The sequence below is a fragment of the Bos indicus x Bos taurus genome, chromosome 12 (assembly GCF_003369695.1).
Source record: "Bos indicus x Bos taurus breed Angus x Brahman F1 hybrid chromosome 12, Bos_hybrid_MaternalHap_v2.0, whole genome shotgun sequence".
Classification (NCBI taxonomy): Eukaryota; Metazoa; Chordata; class Mammalia; order Artiodactyla; family Bovidae; genus Bos; species Bos indicus x Bos taurus.
The window spans coordinates 66,254,409-66,280,084 of NC_040087.1; the positions used below are offsets into that span (position 1 = coordinate 66,254,409).

At 36.6% G+C, this 25,676-nt stretch overlaps 1 protein-coding gene across 2 annotated transcripts in view; it reads left to right on the forward strand.

Annotated features, from left to right (window-relative positions):
* Nucleotides 1–25,676, forward strand: part of GPC5 (glypican 5) — a 1,580,781-nt gene that overhangs the window by 879,084 nt on the left and 676,021 nt on the right. Inside the window, exon 8 of one of the 2 annotated variants that reach the window (XM_027557797.1) lies at nucleotides 24,696–24,726. The exons of the other annotated variant lie outside the window; for it this stretch is intronic. Within the exon in view, the coding sequence (XP_027413598.1) occupies nucleotides 24,696–24,697 (2 nt within the window). The 3' untranslated portion in view covers nucleotides 24,698–24,726. Of the gene's footprint in view, nucleotides 1–24,695; nucleotides 24,727–25,676 lie in introns of those variants that run through there. 2 annotated transcript variants of the gene reach the window in all.

Genomic DNA, 25,676 nt, shown 5'->3' on the forward strand with positions numbered 1-25,676 from the left:
CAAAGTGTTTACAGAATCTGAAAGCAGCCCACTTGTATTAAAATACTGTCTTTTGAATACTGAGCAACTCTGTGACCTTAGCGGTTATCCAGCTTCTCTGTGACTCCATTTCCTCATCTGTAAGTTGGGAGTAAGTTCTACTTGAAAGTTTGTAATGAAGACTAAATGATTTAATAAAACATTAGACAGGCAAGGGAGATACTTTTTAGAAAGTGTCAAGGGACTACTGGAGAAGGGTGTGTAATCAAACCATGAAAAAGGCAAGTTTGGATACTGATTTTTTTACATAAGATGTCAAATATTTTTCCACACCATGAATACCTTTGAGCTTTCACACCTAAGTTATTAATTTGAGGCTGGTATATTTCATTCCTTGCTTTTTCATTGTTTCTCATTAATCCTTTTTTAAAAACTTTACTTTGTATGGATTTTTCTCTTAAGTGTCAGTGATTCTCTTTGTTGACTTAAATAGACTGCTATTTCCCCAGCAAAAATGGGTTCATTCAGGATCAGCAAAAAACTGCAATTCAGGGTCTGCAACCCTGGCAAACCACAGGCAAGCCCCCAGCAACAGGAGAAGAAAGCTCTTTGAAAGGAAGCTGGGAGGGGCTATAGGAAATCGTCTATTGGAGGGCCTGAGAGTTCAAAGTTTAGTGGCTTCTCACTGGCTGAGTCATGACAGTCTCTCATTGACTGAGCTCTTGCCAGGAAAGAAGAAGTCTTTTCTTCATGTTGGACTAGGGATCTCATAGAACATGAGAGCTCCCAGTTCTGTCCTGACCATTTTAACTGAGATTTCTAAACAGAATAATAAACAATTCATAAACATTAATTTAACTTCTAAGTCAAACAACTAACAATTTCTATAACTTCCATGTCTAACATATATCTTCATATTTATAGATAGGGCAAAGTGTAGTCAAATATTTAGTGTCCTGTCTAGCTAGGCAGGATTCTTGATTGTCAAATCTCTGACACTCCTTTGAGGCTCCTTCTAATTTTTTGTTAGGATTTTAGGGACTTGTCAGAATTTTGCTGGAGAGAATCGCTCCCATTGCCTCTGGTTGGCAAGGAGCCTTCCTTCTTCAATCTTGTCTGGAAAATGTTTAGCTTCCTACTCAATAGAAGAGTGGTCACAAGGCTAATGGCTTGAAGGATTGGACTGAGGAGTCTAACTACACAATGGACTCACTGGATTCACCCATTTTTTCAGATCCTATCTTTCTATGTCCTTCATCCTCTTGGAGAAGCCAATTTTGAACACTGGTGAGGTTCTGCAGTGCCTTTTATTTATGCACAATTTATAGGTGTAGCAACTGAGGTTCGTAAAAGTCAAACTGAGATCCCGTGACAAATGTTAGTCCTGGAAAATGGTACCAGTATTATCTCAGCATAAAAGCCATACTGTAACCATAATACACTACCCTGCTTGGTAGTGTAGCCTACCTGCCCTGCTCGTTATCCTAATAGGAATGATAGCTAACAACCCAAGTGGCACTCATATTAGGTAGCATTGTACACAATTCATATCTTAATTCATTCTTAAGAGAACCACAGGGCATTGATTCTGGTGTTAGCATCAATTTATCAATGAAGAAACAGCAAGAATTCAACTTTGTTAACAATTATTACTGGTAACTGGTTGGCAGTATTTGGCAAAGCAAAATTTAAGCCTTGATAGTCTGTCTTAAGGTAAACAATCCACCTGCCAATGCAGGAGTCTTGGGTTTGATCCCTGGGTCAGGAAGATCCCCTGGAGGAGAAAATGGCTACCCATTTCAGTATTCTTGCCTGGAAAATCCCATGGACAGAAGAGCTTGGTGGGCTAAAGCCTATGGGATCACAAAAAAGTCTGACATGACTTAGCTACTAAACAACTGTCGGTCTTAGAGGACATACTGGTTAAGAAGTTACTATTCTGTAGGTCACTTATAGCTGAAAACTTAATTTTATGATTGCCCCAGGGTGGAATGCTATTTAAATTTCTCAGGACTATTCTATCTTGGCCAATCAGACGGAGGTTTTTCTGAGAATGCACGGTACTTTCATGGAACTTAACATTTTGTTCTGTGTACAATTAAGGTGTTTATTCTAAGAAGGCTTATTTTAAAGCTGACCTCAGTTCAGCTTTTAAAGATGAGTAAAACAAGACTTCTCTTCTTTTCACAGCTATTTGTAAGGCCTCCCCAGACAGCCATTTTACTTTCTTGCATTTCTTTTCCATGGGGATGGTCTTGATCCCTGTCTCCTGTACAATGTCATGAACCTCATTCCACAGTTCATCAGGCACTCTATCTATCAGATCTAGGCCCTTAAATCTATTTCTCACTTCCACTGTATAATCATAAGGGATTTGATTTAGGTCATACCTGAATGGTCTAGTGGTTTTCCGTACTTTCTTCAATTTCAGTCTGTATTTGGCAATAAGGAGTTCATGGTCTGAGCCACAGTCAGCTCCTGGTCTTGTTTTTGCTGACTGTATAGAGCTTCTCCATCTTTGGGTGCAAATAATATAATCAATCTGATTTTGGTGTTGACCATCTGGTGATGTCCACGTATAGAGTCTTCTCTTGTGTTGTTGGAAGAGGGTGTTTGTTATGACCAGTGCATTTTCCTAGCAAAACTCTATTAGTCTTTGCCCTGCTTCATTCTGTATTCCAAGGCCAAATTTGCCTGTCACTCCAGGTGTTTCCTGACTTCCTACTTTTGCATTCCAGTCCCCTATAATGAATAGGACATCTTTTTTGGGTGTTCTAAAAGGTATGGTAGGTCTTCATAGAACTGTTCAACTTCAGCTTCTTCAGCGTTACTGGTTGGGGCATAGACTTGGATTACTGTGATATTGAATGGTTTGCCTTGGAAACGAACAGAGATCATTCTGTCGTTTATTGAGATTGCATCCAAGTACTGCATTTTGGATTCATTTGTTTACCATGATGGCTACTCCATTTCTTCTGAGGGATTCCTGCCCGCAGTAGTAGATATAATGGTCATCTGAGTTAAATTCACCCATTCCAGTCCATTTGAGTTCGCTGATTCCTAGAATGTCGACGTTCACTGTTGGCATCTCTTGTTTGACCACTTCCAATTTGCCTTGATTCATGGACCTGACATTCCAGGTTCCTATGCAATAAGCAAAGGAGAAAAGGAAAGATATAAGAATCTGAATGCAGAGTTCCAAAGAATAGCAAGAAGAGATAAGAAAGCCTTCCTCAGTGATCAATGCAAAGAAAGAGAGGAAAACAACAGAATGGGAAAGACTAGAGATCTCTTCAAGAAAATTAGAGATACCAAGGGAACATTTCATGCAAAGATGGGCTCAATAAAGGACAGAAATGGTATGGACCTAACAGAAGCAGAAGATATTAAGAAGAGATGGCAAGAATACACAAAAGAACTGTACAAAAAAGATCTTCATGACCCAGATAATCACCAGTGTGATCACTGACCTAGAGCCAGATATCCTGGAACGTGAAGTCAAGTGGGCCTTAGGAAGCATCACTATGAACAAAGCTAATGGAGGTGATGGAATTCCAGTTGAGCTATTTCAAATCCTGAAAGATGATGCTGTGAAAGTGCTGCACTCAATATGCCAGCAAATTTGGAAAACTCAGCAGTGGCCACAGGACTGGAAAAGGTCAGTTTTCATTCCAATCCCCAAGAAAGGCAATGCCAAAGAATGCTCAAACTACCACAGAATTGCACTCATCTCACATGCTAGTATAGTAATGCTTAAAATTCTCCAAGCCAGGCTTCAGCACTACGTGAACCGTGAACTTGCTGATGTTCAAGCTGGTTTTAGAAAAGGCAGAGGAACCAGAGATCAAATTGCCAACATCCGCTGGATCATCGAAAAAGCAAGAGAGTTCCAGAAAAACACCTATTTCTGTTTTATTGACTATGCCAAAGCCTTTATCTGTGTGGATCACAATAAACTATGGAAAATTCTGAAAGAGATGGGAATACCAGACCACCTGATCTGCCTCTTGAGAAATTTGTGTGCAGGTCAGGAAGCAACAGTTGGAACTGGACATGGAACAACAGACTGGTTCCAAATAGGAAAAGGAGTATGTCAAGGCTGTATATTGTCACCCTGCTTATTTAACTTATATGCAGAGTACATCATGAGAAACGCTGGACTGGAAGAAGCACAAGCTGGAATCAAATTTGCTGGGAGAAATATCAATAACCTCAGATATGCAGATGACACTACCATTATGGCAGAAAGTGAAGAGGAACTGAAAAGCCTCTTAGTGAAAGTGAAAGTGGAGAGTGAAAAAGTTGGCTTAAAGCTCAACAGTCAGAAAACTAAGATCATGGCATCAAGTCCCATCACTTCATGGGAAATAGATGGGGAAATGGTGTCAGACTTTATTTTTCTGGGCTCCAAAATCACTGCAGATGGTGACTGCAGCCATGAAATTAAAAGATGCTTACTCCTTGGAAGGAAAGTTATGACCAACCTAGATAGCATATTCAAAAGCAGAGACATTACTTTGCCAACAAAGTCCGTCTAGTCAAGGCTATGGTTTTTCCAGTGGTCATGTATGGATGTGAGAGTTGGACTGTGAAGAAGGCTGAGCACTGAAGAATTGATGCTTTTGAAGTGTGGTGTTGGAGAAGACTCTTCAGAGTCCTTTGGACTGCAAGGAGATCCAACCAGTCCATTCTGAAGGAGATCAGCCCTGGGATTTCTTTGGAAGGAAGGATGCTAAAGCTGAAACTCCAGTACTTCGGCCACCTGATGGGAAGAGTTGACTTATTGGAAAAGACTCTGATGCTGGGAGGGATTGTGGGCAGGAGGATAAGGGGACGACAGAGGATGAGATGGCTGGATGGCATCACTGACTCGATCGATGGACGTGAGTCTGAGTGAACTCCGGGAGTTGGTGATGGACAGGGAGGCCTGGCGTGCTGCGATTCATGGGGTCGCAAAGAGTCCGACACGACTGAGCGACTGAACTGAACTGAAAACTAGACTTTTCTCTGATAGAAATCATAGAATGAAGTCTACATAGACTGTTAAATTACCTGAAATACTCATATAATTGTAGAGATAGAAAGCAGAGATTATCAGACATGATCCTATGTCTATCCACCCCTTCTGCATTTGGGCCATAATCCCCTCTCTGAGCTCCTCTAACTTCAGTGTCATTACCAATTAGGTGCCAGGAGTTTTGGGGCCAGTTTAACTCGAAAGTTTTGCTGACACATGATGCCCTAGAATCAAACCTCTCTCATCTCTGTGTCACAGTGCCTGGGCTTTTCCCGCCATTAATGCTGCTGTTGAGTCATTAAGTCATGTCCAACTCTTCTGCAACCCCATGGACTGTAGTCCCACCAGGCTCCTCTGGCCATGGATTTCTCAAGGCAAGAATACTGGAGTGGGTTGCTATTTCCTTTTCTAAGGGGTCTTGCCGACCCACGGACTGATCCTGAGTGTCCCGCATGGCAGGCGGATTCTTTACCACTCAGCCATTTAGAGCCCTCCTGACATCGATACTTCTATTGTTGACATTCCCTCTATATTAGTCTCATCCTTTCAGTTTAGCAGGGTAAGATTTACTTCCATTGTAAACTGTCTCAGCTGGAATTCCAGCTCACAGTCCCCTCTTCATCTCTTGACACACTCTGGAGCTCCTGTACTCCTGCTATATAGCTGTATCATATTAAGCTTACCACAGAAAAATACACATAATTCCACACAATGAACCTCACTGTCTTACTAGCTTCATTCACTTATCATTTAAACAGTAGTTAAGCAGAAGCATTTTATGAATCATGGCATTTTGAATGTTGCAAGTAAAGGAGTTGGGTTCTTGACCTTTAGCGGATGGAAACTTTCTTATCTCTCTTTGTTTCCTTGAAGCTAATCTATGCAGTGAAGTGGCGCTTTGTATTGTGGCAAAGAACCTATCTTCCTGTGGTCTCTCCGATCAATTCTGTATCTCTCAGCACCATATGCCACTGTGTAAAAGGGTAAGAAAAGTCCTGAATGCAGGAGGCCTCGTCTGCTCGTCTGTCATCCTCTCTGAGCTCGCTGGATTAATAGGGGAAAATGGGAGGCAAAACCACCAAAATAGCTGGCTATAAAATATCCTTAAAATATTTTTCACATTTGAATGATAGCGCTATTTATTTGATGCATTTGAAATTGTCTAAATAGACGTGCACATGAACTGAGACTTGATAGAAATAATTACAGAAGTTTAATTACAGTAAATTAAGAGAAGAAAACACTAAAGCAGAAACAACAGATGGTCAAAGAAGAAAATGCTAACTTGAAACTATTAGAAAGATTAAGGCAAACCTAAGAAATGAAGCTGGTTTTCAGACCCAAAACAATTTCATTCTTTTCACTGTTCTGTTCTTTTGACATCCTTAAAATTTGTTGAGAATGTTTTCTTGTCCTTTCCTTTGTTATTTTTCTAGACCCTCCCATATTATCTTTCATAGCTTTATTTCATTTAGAGAATATTTCCCAATTTAAGCACGTTTCTTACTATGAGTTTCTTAAATACAATTCTTAGTTTCAAATATTAGTGGTATTGATAACTAACTTAAAACTATTGTTCAAATAGTATAAATTTTCATATTTATAGAAAAACAGCATTCAACAAAAACAGAATGATAATGCTCTGCCAAACAGCATCAGTATGCACCAGGCGTTGGGCTGCGGAATGTATTTTCATACTTTGTGCAAAACTGTTTTAGGCTTATTGAAAAATTTTTGAGTTTGCAGATTTATTGTGGGGACTATAAATCCTGAATGTAACTTTCTGTATCTATTTTCTGTCCTCATTTGTATAACTTACTCTTACAGGGTATATAACCATTAGAACCTGTTGTGGAAGCTGAAAGAAATGACAATTTTCTGTTCAGATAAATAGCACAAATATAAGAGTTTACACTAGACCTTAAGGCTATTCTGTTTTATGAAAGTTGGACCTAGGAAATGTGCAAGGCTTCTTCCTCTGGTTTTGATACATGGAAATAATCTTCATGTTAATTATACCTAATTGTAACCAAACTTAGTCCTGCTGTATTTTGGAGATAAAGTAAACTTGATTTAATATCAAGGGTCAGAATTTGCTTCTTAGTTGTACTTTCTTTAGCAATCTCAGAGGAACCTAATCCTTTAGAATGTATCAAAGATCTTCCATCAGCAGGACAACAGCTGTAATTAGCTATTTGGGGAATTATGTTTTTATATACTATTAAACTTTCTTCTGTTCACCATTTCTTTGCAAAAAAAACCACTGTGCTTCTGCAAGTTGATCTTATTTCTTTAGTCACAGAGATTAGAAGGTATAAATTTGAAGTCAGCATATGACATAAAAAGATGAAACCTCATTAATATCTTTGTCCACGTGGATATTTTACTCTATATTATTATGACTCTGGGTGGTAAAAATTGGCTTGAAAGGAAAAGTTCAGAAAACTAGTTTTTCATATATATATATACATATATATATATATACATATATATATATATAATGAAAGCCAGCTTTGTTGACAGCACAAATTGCAGTTTATGAAAGAGCAAATTTTTAAGCAGCAAAAACAGACCTTTAATTAAAATGTTTTGTGAAGGGTATTTCATCTTCAGTCTAGCCTTATTGCTGTGAAATATTTTGTCTAAAAGTTGTAAGTGTACTCTCTAAGAGTATGAGAAGAAATAAACAAATGAGCAAAACTGAAATGTGTTCATGAAGCAATTTATGGCACTTTGAAAAACTAAGCATCCAGCACACACATGTCCAAAGTTTTTATCAACCAGTTTGCACATGAAAATTGTTCTTAGATTTGAAACAGAAAACAGTGCGCAAATAGGTTGTGATAACTTGTGACTAAAGAAAATCTGAATTCTAAAAAGAACTATTTGCACTATTAGAACTAATGAAAGAAAATTTCACCTACTGTACTGGTCACACTATTAGAATGCTACTATCAGTAACTGTATTCTTGACCTGAAAGTGTTTTCTCAGAGCAATGAATGAGTCTCTAGGACATTTCACTATGGCAGAACAAGAAGTCTACTTGTTAAGTTTTTCAAAGTGTATCAGAATAATCTTAAAGGCAAGATTAAATGTTTCAGAAAACATTTTTAAACTTAAAATTTTCAAGACCTTTTACAAACTGTTTTCTGTAGTGTATAATTATGCAGAGAACTAACATAGCTGGCCTGAGACTGCTTTCCTTAGCAAGGCCTGCTTGCCTTGGCTGGCTTATGCTAACAGGGATTTCAAGAGGATTCTCACCGTTCTCAGAAATGATTAAAATGACTCACTTGCCTAAAATACTTGTATAAACACTGGCTAATGGTGAATACCTGCTTTTATTCTGAAAGTCTAGATTTTGGGTGTTAGGAAGAAGTTGCCTGTATGACCCCCCAAAAAAACCCTGAACTCAGGTCAAGTGAGCTTCCCTTGTGGATAACGTTTCATACATGTCACCGTCCTGTTGGTGGAGGATGTGAGCATGTTCTGCGTGGCTCTACTAAGAAGACTGTTGAAGACTGTCTGGTTTCCTGTTAACTTTTGGCCTCTGTTCCTTTTCCCTTTTCTGAACTTTTATCTGCTCTCAGTTCTACACTTGAGAAAGCCTGAGGCCTGTGAGTTGTCCTAACAAACCACCAAAAGGGATAATCTTGGGAACCCCCCACTGTTCTGCCAGTTACATTTTACAACTTCTGTCAGTTGGTCAGTTAACATTTTACAGCTTTTGTACCTGTTCCTTAGTCCCAACCACCTCTCTCTCCATCACCTACTGAGTAGCTCAGTACTGGGCATGGATGGACACCCCTCCCCAAAATTATTCCTGACTTTCTCACTGTTCAAAAAATGGAAATGACTCTGGAATATTCTGACTCTATCAGTTTTACTTTGATTAACTTATGGCATTAGTCAACTTCATGATATGTCCACATCTCCTCTCCTGTCTGATTTTAAGGTATTAGAACATGGAAACTCCTTTTCTTATGTCACCTTTCGCTGCTTATACTCTGCATGAATCATGTCTTTGACTTCAGTGAATTCATTTGTACCGTATTAAGTGATTCATTTTTTATAATAGAAAATGTCATTGAAGTAGCTATTATTTCACAACTTTCATCTGATCTCAGAATCTATACAAAGACTGGAATTTAGAATATGAGGGAAAGTCAAAATAAAATGCAGCTGTTGAATTTTAAATGATTTAGTGTTCTGTAAATGATTAGTAGAGTCAAATAATTTTGATTAATTGACCTGGAATAAAAATGCATGAACTTCTGCCAGTTGCTTTCTGGATACATATAAAAGGAACAATAATTACTCAAGAGAATTATATTAAGTATATATGTGTACATACAAAATAATACATAAACTATCCTTAAGTTAGAACAGTTTCTAGAAAAAAAAAAAAAAAAAAAAAAACTAATGCCAATCTCAAATTCTTTCCCCAAAATGTCTTTATAAACCCTTTCCCAAGGGCTCAATATCATATTTTCTTTGTTTTTGTTTAAAATTTCTCTTTTGAAAACTAATTGCTAACTATGAGGCAATAGCTGCAAGCTAAAAATCCACTGGATAGAATTTCAAAAGGAGAAGTTTGAAAGCCATTATTTAAGTACTGAACTTTTGATATAATAGAATTGTCAATTTATAAGAGAAGAGCAATTAATATTCTGAAGATCTATCCCTTCTGATAACTCTTCAGAGAATCTTGGTTAGTGTTTTGCTCAATTTAAAACAAATTTACAACTTTGAGGTTATTTTAACACTTCCAAATAATTGCAGAAGATTAATTAAACATTTTCCCCTCTTTAAAGCATATAAAAATGACAGCAAGGTGTCAACTACCATATGAACTGAGACAACAGGGAGAAAAGATGCAGAGCCTATTAAGGACCAAGAGTGGCTATTGAGCAAGAGTAGGAACTTCAGAGAGACCAAGGGCACAACTAGGGAATCCCAGGAAAGGTCCTGAACTTGGACCCCCTAAATCCAAAAGCAGTGGAAATTATCGGAAGTCAATATTACATGAAGATGTTAGAAATCCAGTTCTGTCTTCATTCTTGAGTAAACCAGGTGAATACCAGAGTTCATTTCTCTTCTGGGCCTTTCTGAAACAGGCTAGGAATTTCTTTCTGAAGGAGGAAAAAAAAGGATATAAAGACTCTGGATGTGGAGAAACCAGGCTAAGGGGAAAATGGAAATAAATCTCCCCCATGGTAAAATAGACGATATTTATAAATTGAATACCGTCCTTTAGGTCCCTTTTGTCTTTCCAGTCACCCGAAGTCGGCATCAAAAGAGCACCCCCAGTATAAGATTAGACAATTATTCCTCAGAGACTCTAGATGGCCTCGGGTAACTCTTCAGATAGTGATAGGCTTCACTGAAGGTTACCCCGAGTGAGTAACCTTCAGTGAAGCCTACCAATCTACACTCTTATAAAGGCTTAACAGTCAAAGATCACCAGGTAGTTGAGGAAAGTCTTCAATGTAGAAAGCATAAATAAAAACACAGGAAAAAGTTTTGGAAAAATATTCTAGTAAAGGAAGTAGAGGAAATTTCTGAAAGGGAAAAAAGATACTAGACATATAATGTGTTCAAAAGTTTCCCTAAAGGCACATAAATACTACAAAATATAATAGTATAAAATAAGGTATTGTATTTAAAAATACCACAAGTTAAACATCTAATGAAAGGATAAGAAAGTCAAGTTATATAAAATTAAGGGAGCTTATATACACCTGCTACTGATGCCAAGTCACCAGTCGTGTCTGACTCTGCGACCTCATAGACGGCAGCCCACCAGACTCCTCTGTCCCTGGGATTCTCCAGGCAAGAATACTGGAGTGGGTTGTCATTTTCTTCTCTGATGCACGCTTGTTAGGAGTTGTAACAACATTTAGAAATTACAGAGAAATAATTTTGCAATGTTAAAACTGTCCCACTGCAGATAGAGCAGCAAGCTGAAACCCCCACAGGGATGGTAGCCAAGAAGAATAATAAAGGTCTACCTACCTTGGAAGGTATTAGTTGGAAAACATTGATTTACTTAAGTACATGGAGAAAACAGTGATTGTGGCTGTCTCAAGAACAAAAAATGTGTACATGCTAAGACAGGAAAATAAAAATAATAGCAAAGTAGGAACTTGCACAAGAAGGCAAAAATAATTATAGATACTATGTAGCTCAGCTCAGTGGGCTTTCCAGGATGGCTCAGTGGTGAAGAATCTGCCTGCCAAACAGGAAACACAGGTTTGATCCCTGGGTGGAGCAGATCCCCTGGAGAAGGGAATAGTAACCCACTCCAGTATTCTTGCTTGGAGAATTGCATGGACAGATGAGCCTGGCAGGCAACAGTTTATGGGATTACATAGGAGTTAGACACGACTTAGCAACTAAAAAACAACATGAAAATGTAGAAGCTACCTGTTGATTTAACCAAAAGCAGTTCTAGAGGGAGTGGAAATGTTAGAGACGGGAGTTTAAGAAACTAAATCCTATGTGCTACAGCAGGAAGTCATTAGTTTCTGAGATTGATAATTCAAGCAATAGTAGTGTAACTATATTTATTTAGGTATGGAGCTGAATTGTTGAAGAAAGAACTCACCTAGCTAAAAGTTTTTCTCTGGAGAACAGGAGTGAGGAAGTGAGATTCAAAGAAGAGCACTGAAAATTGCTTTTCTTAAAATCTTGTCATTGATTATCCTTTGAATTATATGAATCAATTATAACTTAAAATTCTATATTGGGGAAAGGTAATATTTCACTTTTAATCTATTATAGAAAATATGCTAATATATTTTTAATCAGCTTGTTATTTGAGAAGGAAAACAAAACTACTCATCTCTCACTAAATCCTGTTGTATGAATGAATTTATGGGAGCTGAGATTTACTATCAGTTTATTTCATGCCTTTAATAAAATCTGACTTATGAATAAAGAGTGTATTTTTAAGTTGAGCATCTGATAAAAGCAAAATAAAGATTGTTAAAGTTTATGCTCTGTTGTGACATCAATATGGTCTGTCTTAAGTCCTTTGAGAAGCTATTATTTATAACTTTGAGTTTTTTTATATATTTGGCTTTTTGTGTCTAATTCATGAGCAACCATGCTTGATTATTTTTTTGAACTTTCGAAAGTTACACTAGCTTTTGAGTCTTACAAAAGTGAATGTGACAAAACATTATGCTGTAATAGAGATATTTGAAAGAATTGTCTTGGTGGCTTTGAGCTCTTGTGTGTTCCAATGGCAGGTTGGTACAGGTGCTCTTTGACATTACTTTATGGTCCTTTATCTCCCCATGTACTTTAAAAACAGAATTGTATTAATATGGAATTTATTTATTAAAATTAATTACTAACTTTCTTATGCTACTATCTTAAGATTGATAATTTATTAAAGGAAACTTATAGAGTAAATTTTTATTCATATTTTTGTAAGGTAAAATATAAAAAATCTTATCAGTATTCTTTAGATTGTCAGATCCAGAGCAAATGTAGTCTAATGTGAAAAATCTAGATCAAAAAGAAAACTGTTTTGCACATATTAATAATTTGTTGATGTTGTTTATTCGCTAAGTCATATAGGACTCTTTTGCAACTGCTAGAGTAACCTAGCCAGGCTTCTCTGTCTAAGGGATTTCCCAGGCAGGAATACTGGAGTGGGTTAGTCATTTCCTTTTCCAGGAGGTCTTCCTGACCTAGGGATCAAACTTGTGTCTCCTACATTTAGGTAAATAACTTTTCCAAAACTTATCTATAAATTGAAATGTTCAGAATCTTTATATAATAGCTTCTTAAGATACTGCTACCTTAGTAGCAGTACATTTTCAGGTTTATTCTGTAGGTATAATGCAGTTTGGGATTTTTAAAACTTTGAAGATGGTCAAATTGTATTTAATACCTCTTACCACCAATGTGTGTTTAGAGGAGAATATCTAATATATGGTGAACAATGTTAACTTAAACCTTCAGTGACATTGAAACAACTTTATTATGATTTTGTCATTGTACTTTATCAACAGATTCTTAACTTTACTAGGTTCTAATTTTGAGATTTCTAGTATCTGTGACTTTCTCATTCTCAGTATCTTAACATCAGAAGTAACTTAAATAATTGCTGTGTTTATTAATGATTCACTGAGTCAATTACCTTTATATGACTGTGGCAAACTCAAGAGAGATGACATGAAAATGGGTATAAATAATAATCAGAATAGACTTAAAATTTTATATTGAAGCATGCTGCTAATTAGCTCTTTCCTTTAGGGCAAGGGCTGTTTTAATTACCCTGTTTTTCAGAGTCTGGTTGAATGATTGATTTGCAGTAAATTCTCAAAATTATGCTGATTAATAGAGGAGATATAAAGTGGATTTTTTATAAAATTTCTATAAAATTACAAACCCATAACTAATGACCATATAATTCATCATGGTTTTCCCAGTTTCAAAAATAAAAACCTCAATATGAGATGTCCTTAGAAAATAAAGGATAGATGGAGAGGTGGCAAGGTGTCATGGGAAAACAAAAGCCATTTACAGTGGATTAGCCAAGGATTGAAGTTTGTTGTTTTTATAATTTTGGGTATGTTAAATATCCTCTTCAAATATCAATTTTTAAGGGCTAATATGGTAATATTAGTACCAAAATTATAAGACTTATCTAATGTTAAGAGGTAAATTATGTAAGGGGGCTTCCATGATAGCTCAGTGGATAAAGAATCTGCCTGCAATGCAGGAGACATAGTAAACATGTGTTCGATCTCTGGGTCAGGAAGTACCCCTGGTGGAGGAAATGGCAGCCCACTCCAGTACTCTTGCCTGGGAAATGCCACGAACAGAGGAACCTGGTGGATTCCAGTCCATGGGGTCATAGGAGTCAGACAACTTAGCTACGAAACCACCACAAACTATGTAAATGATCCAACAGTTGTATCTGGTAGCCATTGTAATTGGAAATCTAGTTTGAATTATAACAATTTTTTTTTTGATCTCTTAAAGGAAGTTAACTCATGACAATAATCATGGAGTAAAGCAAATTTCCCTTTTCCAGACTTCTCCACAGTACATTTTACCTCTTCACTGGCAAAGAAAATTCCAAGGGTGAAATAATCATTTATTTGGCCATTAAGTGTTTCTTCCAGAGCTCCCTTTTCAATCTAGTCAACAAAAATGCTAATTAGTCCTAATTGTTTGGAGAACACCTGTCGGTCCATTAATAGATGCAGAAATCCCTAAAGCATTCCTCACAAAGTAGGGTGCTTTAATTCCCCCTGAGATGAATTTAACTTTATCATCAAGAGGTAAAAAGGATTAAAATTAAGCTAGCTTAGTCTAATTTTTACCTACCTGTGGAAGTACATAGATCCAACTATATATACTTTTAGAGGTTACTTGAAGAAAAACGTAAATGCTAGATAGAAGTTCTCTAAGAGTGAACTCCTTGTTCTCAATGGGATGAATGAAACTTCACATAATATCTTATGATTATGAACTATTTTGATAGACTGATACCACAGTCTTGCTTCCTTTTGATACTTTTCTTAATTGTAGAAAGAAAAATAAATCATGCTTTCCATCTAGTCTGATATGTTGCAGTGGTTGTGTTGGCATGTCCATACAATCAAATTTTCCAAAAATGTGTAAAAGTAGAAAACAATGTGTGTTGACTTAAAAAATATTCACGACTTAGAAGTTCAGAGTTACGTTTTGTTTGGCAGAAATTTTTAAGACTTTAAGCCTGGGAGACAGCATCTCAAGTAACTCAAGTAACCCTGAGAGAACTGCTCTGAAGAGGCAAGGTGGGATCCAGGATACATAAGGATTTGCAATAAAGGGAAGATAGTCTGAATATCAAAACATTATTTAAATAAAACTAGATATCCCAGGAGAAGGCGATGGCACCCCACTCCAGTACTCTTGCCTGGAAAATCCCATGGATGGAGGAGCCTGGTAGGCTGCAGTCCATGGGGTTGCGAAGAGTTGGACATGACTGAGCGACTTCACTTTCCCTTTTCACTTTCATGCATTGGAGAAGGAAATGGCAACCCACTCCAGTGTTCTTGCCTGGAGAATACCAGGGATGGGGGATCCTGGTGGGCTGCCATCTATGGGGTCGCACAGAGTCGGACACGACTGAAGCGACTTAGCAGCAGTAGCAGCAGCGGATATCCCAAGTTAAGACATTTAGTGCTTTTCTGCATAAGGGACGATGCAAAGATCTGGGCTCACTGAAATACTTTCTTTGACACACACGTCAGCTGTCTGGGGCCAGTGTCCTGCGTTTTCACATCCAGAGTTTCCTTGGAACTCACCATTGGGATTGGCTGCAGTGCAATCTGGCTGCTAGATGGCAGGTATTTTTTTCCTTCCTGAATTACCCCAGGGTTCATCAGCTCACCAGCTCACTGCCAGCAGTGGCTGCAATCACTGATAACTCTGAGATCCTTTGTTTACTGACATGGCAGGCAACATTCCATTTCTCATTGTGTGGGGACTAATGCTGATAGTTAAGTTCTACTTAGTAAGTCAAATAATTTTATTTTAATACGGAGACAAGCTAGCAGTAATATTGCAAGGTTATTTTCATGGCTCCTGTCTTAAATGATATAGCATTTCTACATCCTTAAAGTTGAGTAAAAGACTGTCAAATGTTCAACTAAAGCTGACTGGGGTCAGCAATATTTCTCATGTGTCTGGTGAATAGAATCTATCACCATTCACTAATGGAAACTCAGGAGTACAATAGACCCATCTTATATTCTTTCTTGATAGAAATTCTTATTTTGAAAGCTATAATCTACATTTCTAAAATAAGACCTTAAAATGGGTAGGAAGTTACCAAACTTAGAGAATTTGTCATGGACTTATAGCCTGAAATACAGCAAAGATTTTAGGTATAAAAAAACATTTCTGAGGTAGAAGTTTCTCGTAGTCGGTGGCTTTAATCTAAGCTTTCCTCCTATTAAATATAATTTGTAGAATGGTTCTTTTCTTATCTAAACAAACTATGCTAAATGTGCAATTGAAGCAGTTATCAAAACTTATACATTTTTTTTGACCTTTCAGGCAAGAGTATTGAATTTTTTTTCAACAAAATCTTCAACTTGACCTGGAGAACTTCTTAGTAAATATGAATGGTACTCTTTTAAGAATTGCTTGAGCTAAATTGAGCATTTCTATCATATCTAAATGTCAGCCACTCTTTTGTAGCTGCCATGCAATCTTTTGGTCTGTCTTTAGATTATTTCTTTGTTGCCACTATGGCTACAAAATGCTTTTACACTTAAATGCTTGATCGTCATCTCATTTCAGGGTTAAGGAAGAACAATGTCTTTGGTACCATATCAGAAAGGGATTTGGCAAAAATAATACAATTATGTAAAGTTTTAAAATAAAATAAAATTAAAAAAAGCAGATAAATGGTGAATCTGCCTTTAAGCAACCAATTTGTATACAAAATTGGATGCATAGGGAGGAGTTGAAAATCATTTCTATCGTCAAGTACCAGTTTTACTGCAGAAAGCAAATTTTGTAGCCCTTAAAAAGACACTGGTATCTTACTACAGTTTTGAGCAATTCACACTGAAGAGGAAGCAAATGAATCGTTGTTGAGACAACAATGTAAATATTTGTTCATCTGGGGCTGAATTTGGATCATTTACAGATTGGCAGAGAATCTAGTCTGTATTTTTAAATTGGAGCAATATATAAAAAACAATATCAACAGTTTTGTGCTATACAGCCTGGTGAGTGAAGTGAAAGGCATTCAGTTGTGTCCAACCCTTTGTGACCCCATGGACTATACAGTCCATGACATTCTCCAGGCCAGAATACTGGAGTGGGTAGCCTTTCCCTTCTCCAGGGGTTCTTCCCAACCCAGATCTCCCACATTGCAGGCGAATTCTTTACCAGCTGAGCCACAGGCTAAGCCCAAGAATACTAGAATGGGTAGGGAAGATGTACTGGAGAAGGGATATAGCCCGGTAGAAAGATATAAATCTGAAAGTCAGGGAGCAGAGGAAGGGGAATATTAAAATTTTAAGTACCTAAGAAAACCTTGAGGGTTTACCTGGTGGCTCAGACCTTAAAAAATCTGCTTGCAGTGCAGGAGACCTGGGTTCAATCCCTGGGTCAGGAAGATTGCCTGGAGGAGGAAATGGCTACACACTCCAGTATTCTTACCTGGAGGATTTCATGTATAGAGGAGCCTGGCAGGCTACAGAGTTGGACATGACTTGAGTGTCTAACAAACAGGAAAGCCTTTAACTGTAATTTATAATTTTAGAGGAGGTTAACCCTCTATTTGCATTAACTTAATCAAAGAAAGTTGGTTTAGGGCAAAGAAATGGTTCAGTTCAGTTCAGTCGCTCAGTCGTGTCCGACTCTTTGTGACCCCATGAATCGCAGCACGCCAGGCCTCCCTGTCCATCACCAACTCCCGGAGTTCACTCAGACTCGTCCATCGAGTCGGTGATGCCATCCAGCCATCTCATCCTCTGTCGTCCCCTTCTCCTTCTGCCCCCCCAATCCCTCCCAGCATCAGAGTCTTTTCCAATGAGTCAACTCTTTGCATGAGGTGGCCAAAGTACTGGAGTTTCAGCTTTAGCATCCTTCCTTCCAAAGAAATCCCAGGGCTGATCTCCTTCAGAATGGACTGGTTGGATCTCCTTGCAGTCCAAGGGACTCTCAAGAGTCTTCTCCAACACCACAGTTCAAAAGCATCAATTCTTTGGCGCTCAGCCTTCTTCACAGTCCAACTCTCACATCCATACATGACCACAGGAAAAACCATCGCCTTGACTAGACGGACCTTTGTTGGCAAAGTAATGTCTCTGCTTTTGAATATGCTATCTAGGTTGGTCATAACTTTCCTTCCAAGGAGTACGCATCTTTTAATTTCATGGCTGCAGTCACCATCTGCAGTGATTTTGGAGCCCCCCCAAAATAAACTGACACTGTTTCCACTGTTTCCCCATCTATTTCCCATGAAGTGATGGGACTTGATGCCATGATCTTAGTTTTCTGAATGCTGAGCTTTAAGCCAACTTTTTCACTCTACACTTTCACTTTCATCAAGAGGCTTTTCAGTTCCTCTTCACTTTCTGCCATAAGGGTGGTGTCGTCTGCATATCTGAGGTTATTGATATTTCTCCCAGCAAATTTGATTCCAGCTTGTGCTTCTTCCAGTCCAGCGTTTCTCATGATGTGCTCTGCATACAAGTTAAATAAGCAGGGTGACAATATACAGCCTTGACGTACTCCTTTTCCTATTTGGAACCAGTCTGTTGTTCCATGTCCAGTTCCAACTGTTGCTTCCTGACCTGCATACAAATTTCTTAAGAGGCAGGTCAGGTGGTCTGGTATTCCCATCTCTTTCAGAATTTTCCACAGTTTATTGTGATCCACATAGTCAAAGGCTTTGGCGTAGTCAATAAAGCAGAAATAGATGTTTATCTGGAACTCTTTTGCTTTTTCTGTGATCCAGCGGATGTTGGCAATTTGATATCTGGTTCCTCTGCCTTTTCTAAAACCAGCTTGAACATCAGGAAGTTCACGGTTCACGTATTGCTTGAGCATTACTTTACTAGCATGTGAGATGAGTGCAATTGTGCGGTAGTTTGAGCATTCTTTGACATTGCCTTTTTTTGGGATTGGAATGAAAACTGACCTTTTCCAGTCCTATGGCCACTGCTACCTTTTTTCATAGGCTTCATACTCGTAAATAAAAGTCACCATTTAATTTACTCAAAGGCTTGTTTCTATCAATTTTTTAATCAAGAAATGACGTCTTTTAGTACATGTTAAAATAGGAAAATTTTTATTTTCCTCAAGTACTCTTGGATTGGCTGTAGTCTGCTGTTGGCTCTCTAATATATATTTTCTTAAGATACTCCTGATAAGTAGAATTGTTCTTTATACCCTGAATTTTCACTTATTTAAATATTAAATACCATTTCACTTACTTGATTGCCTATATAAAAACCATGTATTTATACATTTTATGTCTTCAATATTTTATCTATATTCTACATACATCATTCTTCTGCCCATTCCTTCTGTAGTTGCTAGATAAGTTGAATTTTGTACATTTAAATAGACTGCTATTTGATTAAGTGCAGTGGCCCAATTTTTTTTTCTGTCAAAAATGATGGGCTGCTTAACTTAGCGAACTGAGAGGAACATCTTAACACACCTAGGAAAGAAGACTTTATTTAATAGTGATCCTATAATAGTGATTAGCCTCCAATTAAAATAAATAAATAAATTAAAAAAAAACTAGGAATAAAACCACATATGACCCAGCAATCCCACTCATAGGCATATACCCTGAGGAAGCCACAATTGAAAAAGACACATGTATCCCATTGTTCATTGCAGTGCTATTTACAATAGATAAAGCATGAAAGCAACCTAGATGTCCATCAACAGATGAATGGATAAAGTTATGGTACATATAAACAATGGAATATTACTCATCTATATAAAGGAACACATTTAAGTCAGTTCTAATGAGGTGGATGAACCTAGAGCCTATTATCCAGAGTAGAGTAAGTCAGATAGAGAATAATAAATATTGTATTCTAATGCATATATACAGAATCTAGAAAAATGGTACTGAAGAATTTATTTGGAGGGCATCAGTGGAGAAACAGACATAGAGAATAGACTTATGATGGGGAGAGGGGAGGAGAGGGTGAAAGGGTGAGATGTATGATGAGAATAATGTGGAAATTTACATTACCGTATGTAAAATAGATAGCCAGTGGGAATTTGCTGTATGTTCTGTATCAACCTAGAGGGCTGGGGAGGGAGATAGGAGGGAGGTTCAAAAGGGAGGGGATATATGTATAACTATGGCTGATTCACGTTGAGGTTTGACAGAAAACAACAAAATACTGTAAAGCAATTATCCTTCTTTTAAAAAATAAATACTTCTGTTTAAAAAAAAATGATCCTAATTGAAATCTCCAATTCAACACAAATAGGATGATATCCATTGATTATTACCAATAGCTGTACTATTTTGCTGCTTTTTAAACTTTTTTTCTTTCACTCATCATTTTTTCTGTTTTCTTATAATTGCCATAAATAGTTACTGGCATTTTTAGTTGTACTAAAGCTTAAGATGTTACTGAAACTGGTTTTAAAATTGGAAAATTCTTTTGAGACATGTTGATAAAATAATTTAGACTTCTTTTTTTCTAATCATTCAGATGGATGAACATTTCTTCTTCCTCTATAATAGAAGTCTGTCCCCCTGTCCGACCTCTTATAAAATAAGGCAACATTGATAATCTGTTATAATATTATAAAATTAATAATTTAATAGGATTTACTTAAAATGTTCCATTTTGAAACATAATATTAGTATTTCTTAAGAATGCTTATACTATGCTTAAATATAATCAACTATTTTAGATCAGAATTTCAAAAAATCAGATTTAATGATAAAAGGGCTTCTATAGATTTAATGTGAAATGTATAAAAAAGAAATGTTAAAGTGGAATTTAGTAACACTATCATTTCACAGTAAATGACATAAGCCTATGTAAATCTAATAACTTACCTTGTATGACTGTCTATAAAATATAATATCATGAAGTAGGTATTACATGTAGGAATAGAAACATATTGAAATGTGTTGAATGGAGATGAAATTATGGAATTGAAACTGAATTTACCTCTCTGAATTAGCATTTCAGTCTTACTGTTTTAGTAATTGAATGCTATTTTGATATGAATATTTAAAAATCATTTCATGGATTTAAATCAGTGGTTCCTACTTAAATTTTTAAAAATTGTTCTTTTCATGTTCTTTGAGACTTAGTCATTTTCTATTAAGTTTTAACTAAATGCCTATAATTACAACTAAATTAACAAACTATGGACATGTATCTTTTTTCAAGTGTAAGTTAGTGATATCAAGTGTTTACAGTAATCTTAGCACAAAGTTCGCAGTGGTAAAGCCAGATTACCTAGGATGTTCAGCAAGTCTCTGTTCCTCACAATCAACATTTTTTCTTGTCTTGATTACTTGTATTTACTATTTCCTCCCTCACGTTATCAAGTTGCTGACCTTGTCCTCTTTGTAGTTGCCATCTTGTGCATCTTCTTATATAGTCATAATTATATAAACATCTTAGTGTATGATTTCAATACATTTTCTGCTCTGATTCCTTGTGGTAGTATTCATGGAAACATAACATACATCTTATCTTGAGGGATTAACCTGGGGGAACTGACATGTTCTGAAGACTCATCCTGAGCTTTCAATGAGCTAAGATGACATTGCTGCATACTTGAGTTTTTGCCTTATCTTTTTGTTAATAAGAATTCTATGCAAATGAAGGACTTTGTTTCTTCGACTTTACTGCATGAGAATTAATAAAAAATCATGATCATATGACTGTCCCTTCTAAGTGTGTGTATGTTGTACATACCTGTAATCTGTATTTACTTTTGAGTATATTTTAAAATGCTATTAACTATTATAAGATCTTTTGAGATACAGTTCACACATGATCTATTTACAGTATAAAATTCAGTGGATTTTTGGTGTATACAAAGCTGTATAACTGTTACCACAGTCAATTTTAGAATATTGTCCTCACCCTAAAAAGAAACCACATACCCATCGACATCTATCCCCAGATCTAGGCAACAGCTAATTAACTTTTCTGTCTATATAGGTTTGCCCATTCTGGACATTTCTATAAAAGAAATCATATCATATATGGTTTTTATGATTGGCTTCTTTCACTTAGAATAGTGTTTTTAAGGTTCATCCATGTTGTAGATACATCATGCATAATACATAAGAGAGAGTCATGGGATAGTGTAACTTCACTTTTTTGGCTGAAGAATATTCTGTTGTATGGATATACCATTTTGTTTATCCATTCACAAGCCATTGGACATTTGGATTGCTACCATCTTCTCTATTATGAATAACGTTCCTATGAATAATCAAGTTTTGTGTGAGCAGTTTTCCATTTTCTTTGGTATATAACCAAGAATAGAACTCTAGGCTGGGCATACACACTGAGGAAACCAGAATTGAAAGAGACACGAATACCCCAATGTTCATCACAGCACCGTTTATAATAGCCAGGACATGGAAGCAACCTAGATGTCCATCAGCAGATGAATGGATAAGAAAGCTGTGGTACATATACACAATGGAGTATTACTAAGCCATTAAAAAGAATACATTTGAATCAGTTCTAATGAGGTGGATGAAACTGGAGCCTATTATACAGAGTGAAGTAAGCCAGAAAGAAAAACACCAATACAGTATACTAACGCATATATATGGAATTTAGAAAGATGGTAACAATAACCCTGTATATGAGACAGCAAAAGAGACACTGATGTACAGAACAGTCTTTTGGACTCTGGGAGAGGGAGAGGGGGGGATGATTTGGGAGAATGGCATTGAAATATGTATAATATCATATATGAAACGAGTCGCCAGTCCAGGTTCGATGCACGATACTGGATGCTTGGGGCTGGTGCACTGGGACGACCCAGAGGGATGGTGTGGGGAGGGAGGAGGGAGGAGGGTTCAGGATGGGGAACACATGTATACCTGTGGTGGATTCATTTCGATATTTGGCAAAACCAACACAATATTGTAAAGTTTAAAAATAAAATAAAATTTAAAGAAAAAAAGAAAAAGAACTCTAGGCAATATGATAACATTTTGATGTACTCCCATTCTCTTTTCCAAAGCAGCTATACTGTTTTACACTCCTGAGTAGTGTACAAAGATCCCAGCTTATCCAAGTTTTTATCAATCCTTTTCTGTTTTTCTTTTTGTAGCCGTCCCAGTGAGGGTGAAGTGATCTCATGTGGTTTGGATTGGCATTTCCCTGAGTACTAGTGGTGGTCTTTTTTGAAGAAATGTCTTCTCAAATTTTCTGTCCATTTTAAAATGAATTATTACTGTTTTTCTTATTGAATTATAAAAGTTTTTGTATATTCTGAATATAACTAACTCCATTTCTAGCTACAGGATTAGCAAAAGTTCTCTCACATTGTCTAGGTTCTTTTAGTTTCTTATTTTTTGAAGCACAAAGTTTCTCATTTTCATGTCCACTTTGCTTTTGTCTATCTCTTGTTCCTTGTGTTTACAGTTTCATAGTAAAGAAACTGAGACTGACACCTGTGTTTCTTTTTTATTCTAAGTCTCATTGTTTTAGCTCTTTCATTTAGGTGTTTGATTCATTTTGAGTAAATTTTTGCATATGGTAGGTAGGTATTCAGTTTCATTCTCTTTGCATATGAATATTCAGTTGTCACTGTACCATTTTTTAGAAGTATCTTCTTGAATAATATTTACAACTACAGAATCTATTGATCATATATGTGAGATTATATGCTCAACCATATTATCCTAATTACTGTAGCTTTTTAACTTTGAGATAGAGAAATGAGTTTTCCAACATTTGTTCTTTCAAGATTGTTTTGACTTTTCTGAGTTCCTTGAATGTACATACAATTTTCAGGATTACCTTGGCAAATTTTACAAAGAAACTAGTTAACATTTTGATAGGAATTTGTTGAATCTGTATATTAACTTGGGAAATATTGCCATATTAGCAATATTAAGTCTTCTGATTCATAAACGCTAATGTCTTTCCATTTATTTAGGTCTGTAATTTCATTCAACAATCTTGGCAGTAAAAGAGCACCAACACTTTCTGACATAAAATCATTCAGTGAATAGCTATACCGTTAAAAACCTTCATCACACCGATGACAGGGCACCTGCTTGACATAGTCTCAGTGATGCAGCAAAACTATGCTAAAAAAGGGAAAAATTGATACTGATAGTGTAGGTTATAGTTACTTGATATCAAAATTATTCAAAAGATATGATATAAAAGCATTTCTGTAAATAGACTGAAAACTCTGAACACTTTATCTCAGCTTTGCAAAGAAAAGATCAACAATGTCCTGGGATTTTGCTTTTTTAAAAAATTATTTCCAGTTATGTCTATAAACAAATACTCACTCGTGTAATTGTCCCTAGTTTCATATAGATTGACAACTAAAGCCATTAGCCAATATTTAACACTGGCCTTGAATAGAATTTATTTCTATACTTTGAAGTTGAAAGAAGCTTGAATTGTCCCCAAATTCTTATCTGACTCAAATGTAATCCTGGATTCTCTCCCCGTTTTCCAAGCTTCAATAATTATCAATTGTGTTTAACACAGTATATTATTTCTCAGGTTACCATAACAGTCATACACTGGGTGGATTAAATAACAGAAGTTCTCAGTTCTGTAGGCTGGAATACCAAGATCCAGGTGCTAAAGATCAGATTCTTCTAAGGTCTCTCTCTGAGGTCTGAGCCTTCTTGTTATGTCCTCATGTGACCTTTTCACTGTGCACATACTTCCAGGATGCATCTCTTCCCATAAGGACACCAGTCCTATTGGGTTAGAACCCCACTCTATGACCTCATTTAACCTTAGTTTTCTCCTTAAAGAAAGAGAACCTTAGTTTTCTCCTTCTCCTTAAAGGCTTCATTTCCAAAATAGTCACTTTGGGGGTTAGGACTTCAATGTATGTATTGGGGGTGTGTTTATTCAGATTATAACTAATGGTATATTAGGAATCGAATATTGTTCCCACTGTCCAGAAAATGTTCTCCCTTTATCTGATAGTAACATTCAAATTTTGTTTCAGGAACCACCTTCTTTGAACCCATGTGTTACAGGTAAGAATAATCTTATTCCTGTCTCTTAGAAGGAGAGTAAGCCACATTCAAGCATTTTATTCCTCTAGCCAATGTGATCATTTGAGGGGCAGGCTAGTGACCCAAGCCAGACCAGTATCCTGGAATTATTACTGGACTAAGCTAAAAGAGGATTTCTTTATCCATTTTAGCTGAGTTTTTGGTTTGTAGTGAAAGTGTTAGTTGTTCAGTTGTGTCTGACTCATTGCGACCCCGTAGAATGTAGCCCACCAAAGCTCTTCTGTCCATGGAGTTTTCCAGGTGAGAATACTGAAGTGGGTTGCCATTTCCTTATGGTTTGTAAAGCTGTGGCAATTATTAGCCATGCTGGAATGAGGTTGCTTGGAAGAAAGAAAAAAAGTCAACAAAGAAAATGGCAGTACTCTGAATAGGGAGAAACTCCTGATTTCATCTGAGTGTCCACATCCAGCCAAACCTGAACCTCAACTATCCCTGGGCTTTGCTGCTGCATAAATCAACAGATTACCTTTTTTTTAACTAGTTAGTTTAAATTTGGTCCCTGTCTCTTGCAATGAAAATAATTCTGGAAAACAGAGTTAAAGTCTTTAAAACTATGAAAAAGTAGAGACAGAAATAAATTAAAAGGGCTTAAAAGAAAACTTTAAAAGACTTAGAAGAAATCCTCTTTATGAATACTAATCAGGCATGAGGATTAAATGGAATACCTATAGCTGGAGAGAGAAAATAGTTATTTTCTTTGAATATATTCTTAAATCCATACAACTAAGTTAGTATGTCTTTGCCAAGAACCAAGCCCATTACATTATTCTTTAGAGGACTATTAACTCCCTATCATTCAGGCATAATCTTTCATACCAAATGTTTATTTTATTTAAGACCATTTAAGAGTTTTTCTGCCAGAATCTGATTCTCTTCCAGAATTATTGGTGTAGGAACCAGTAAAAGGAGAT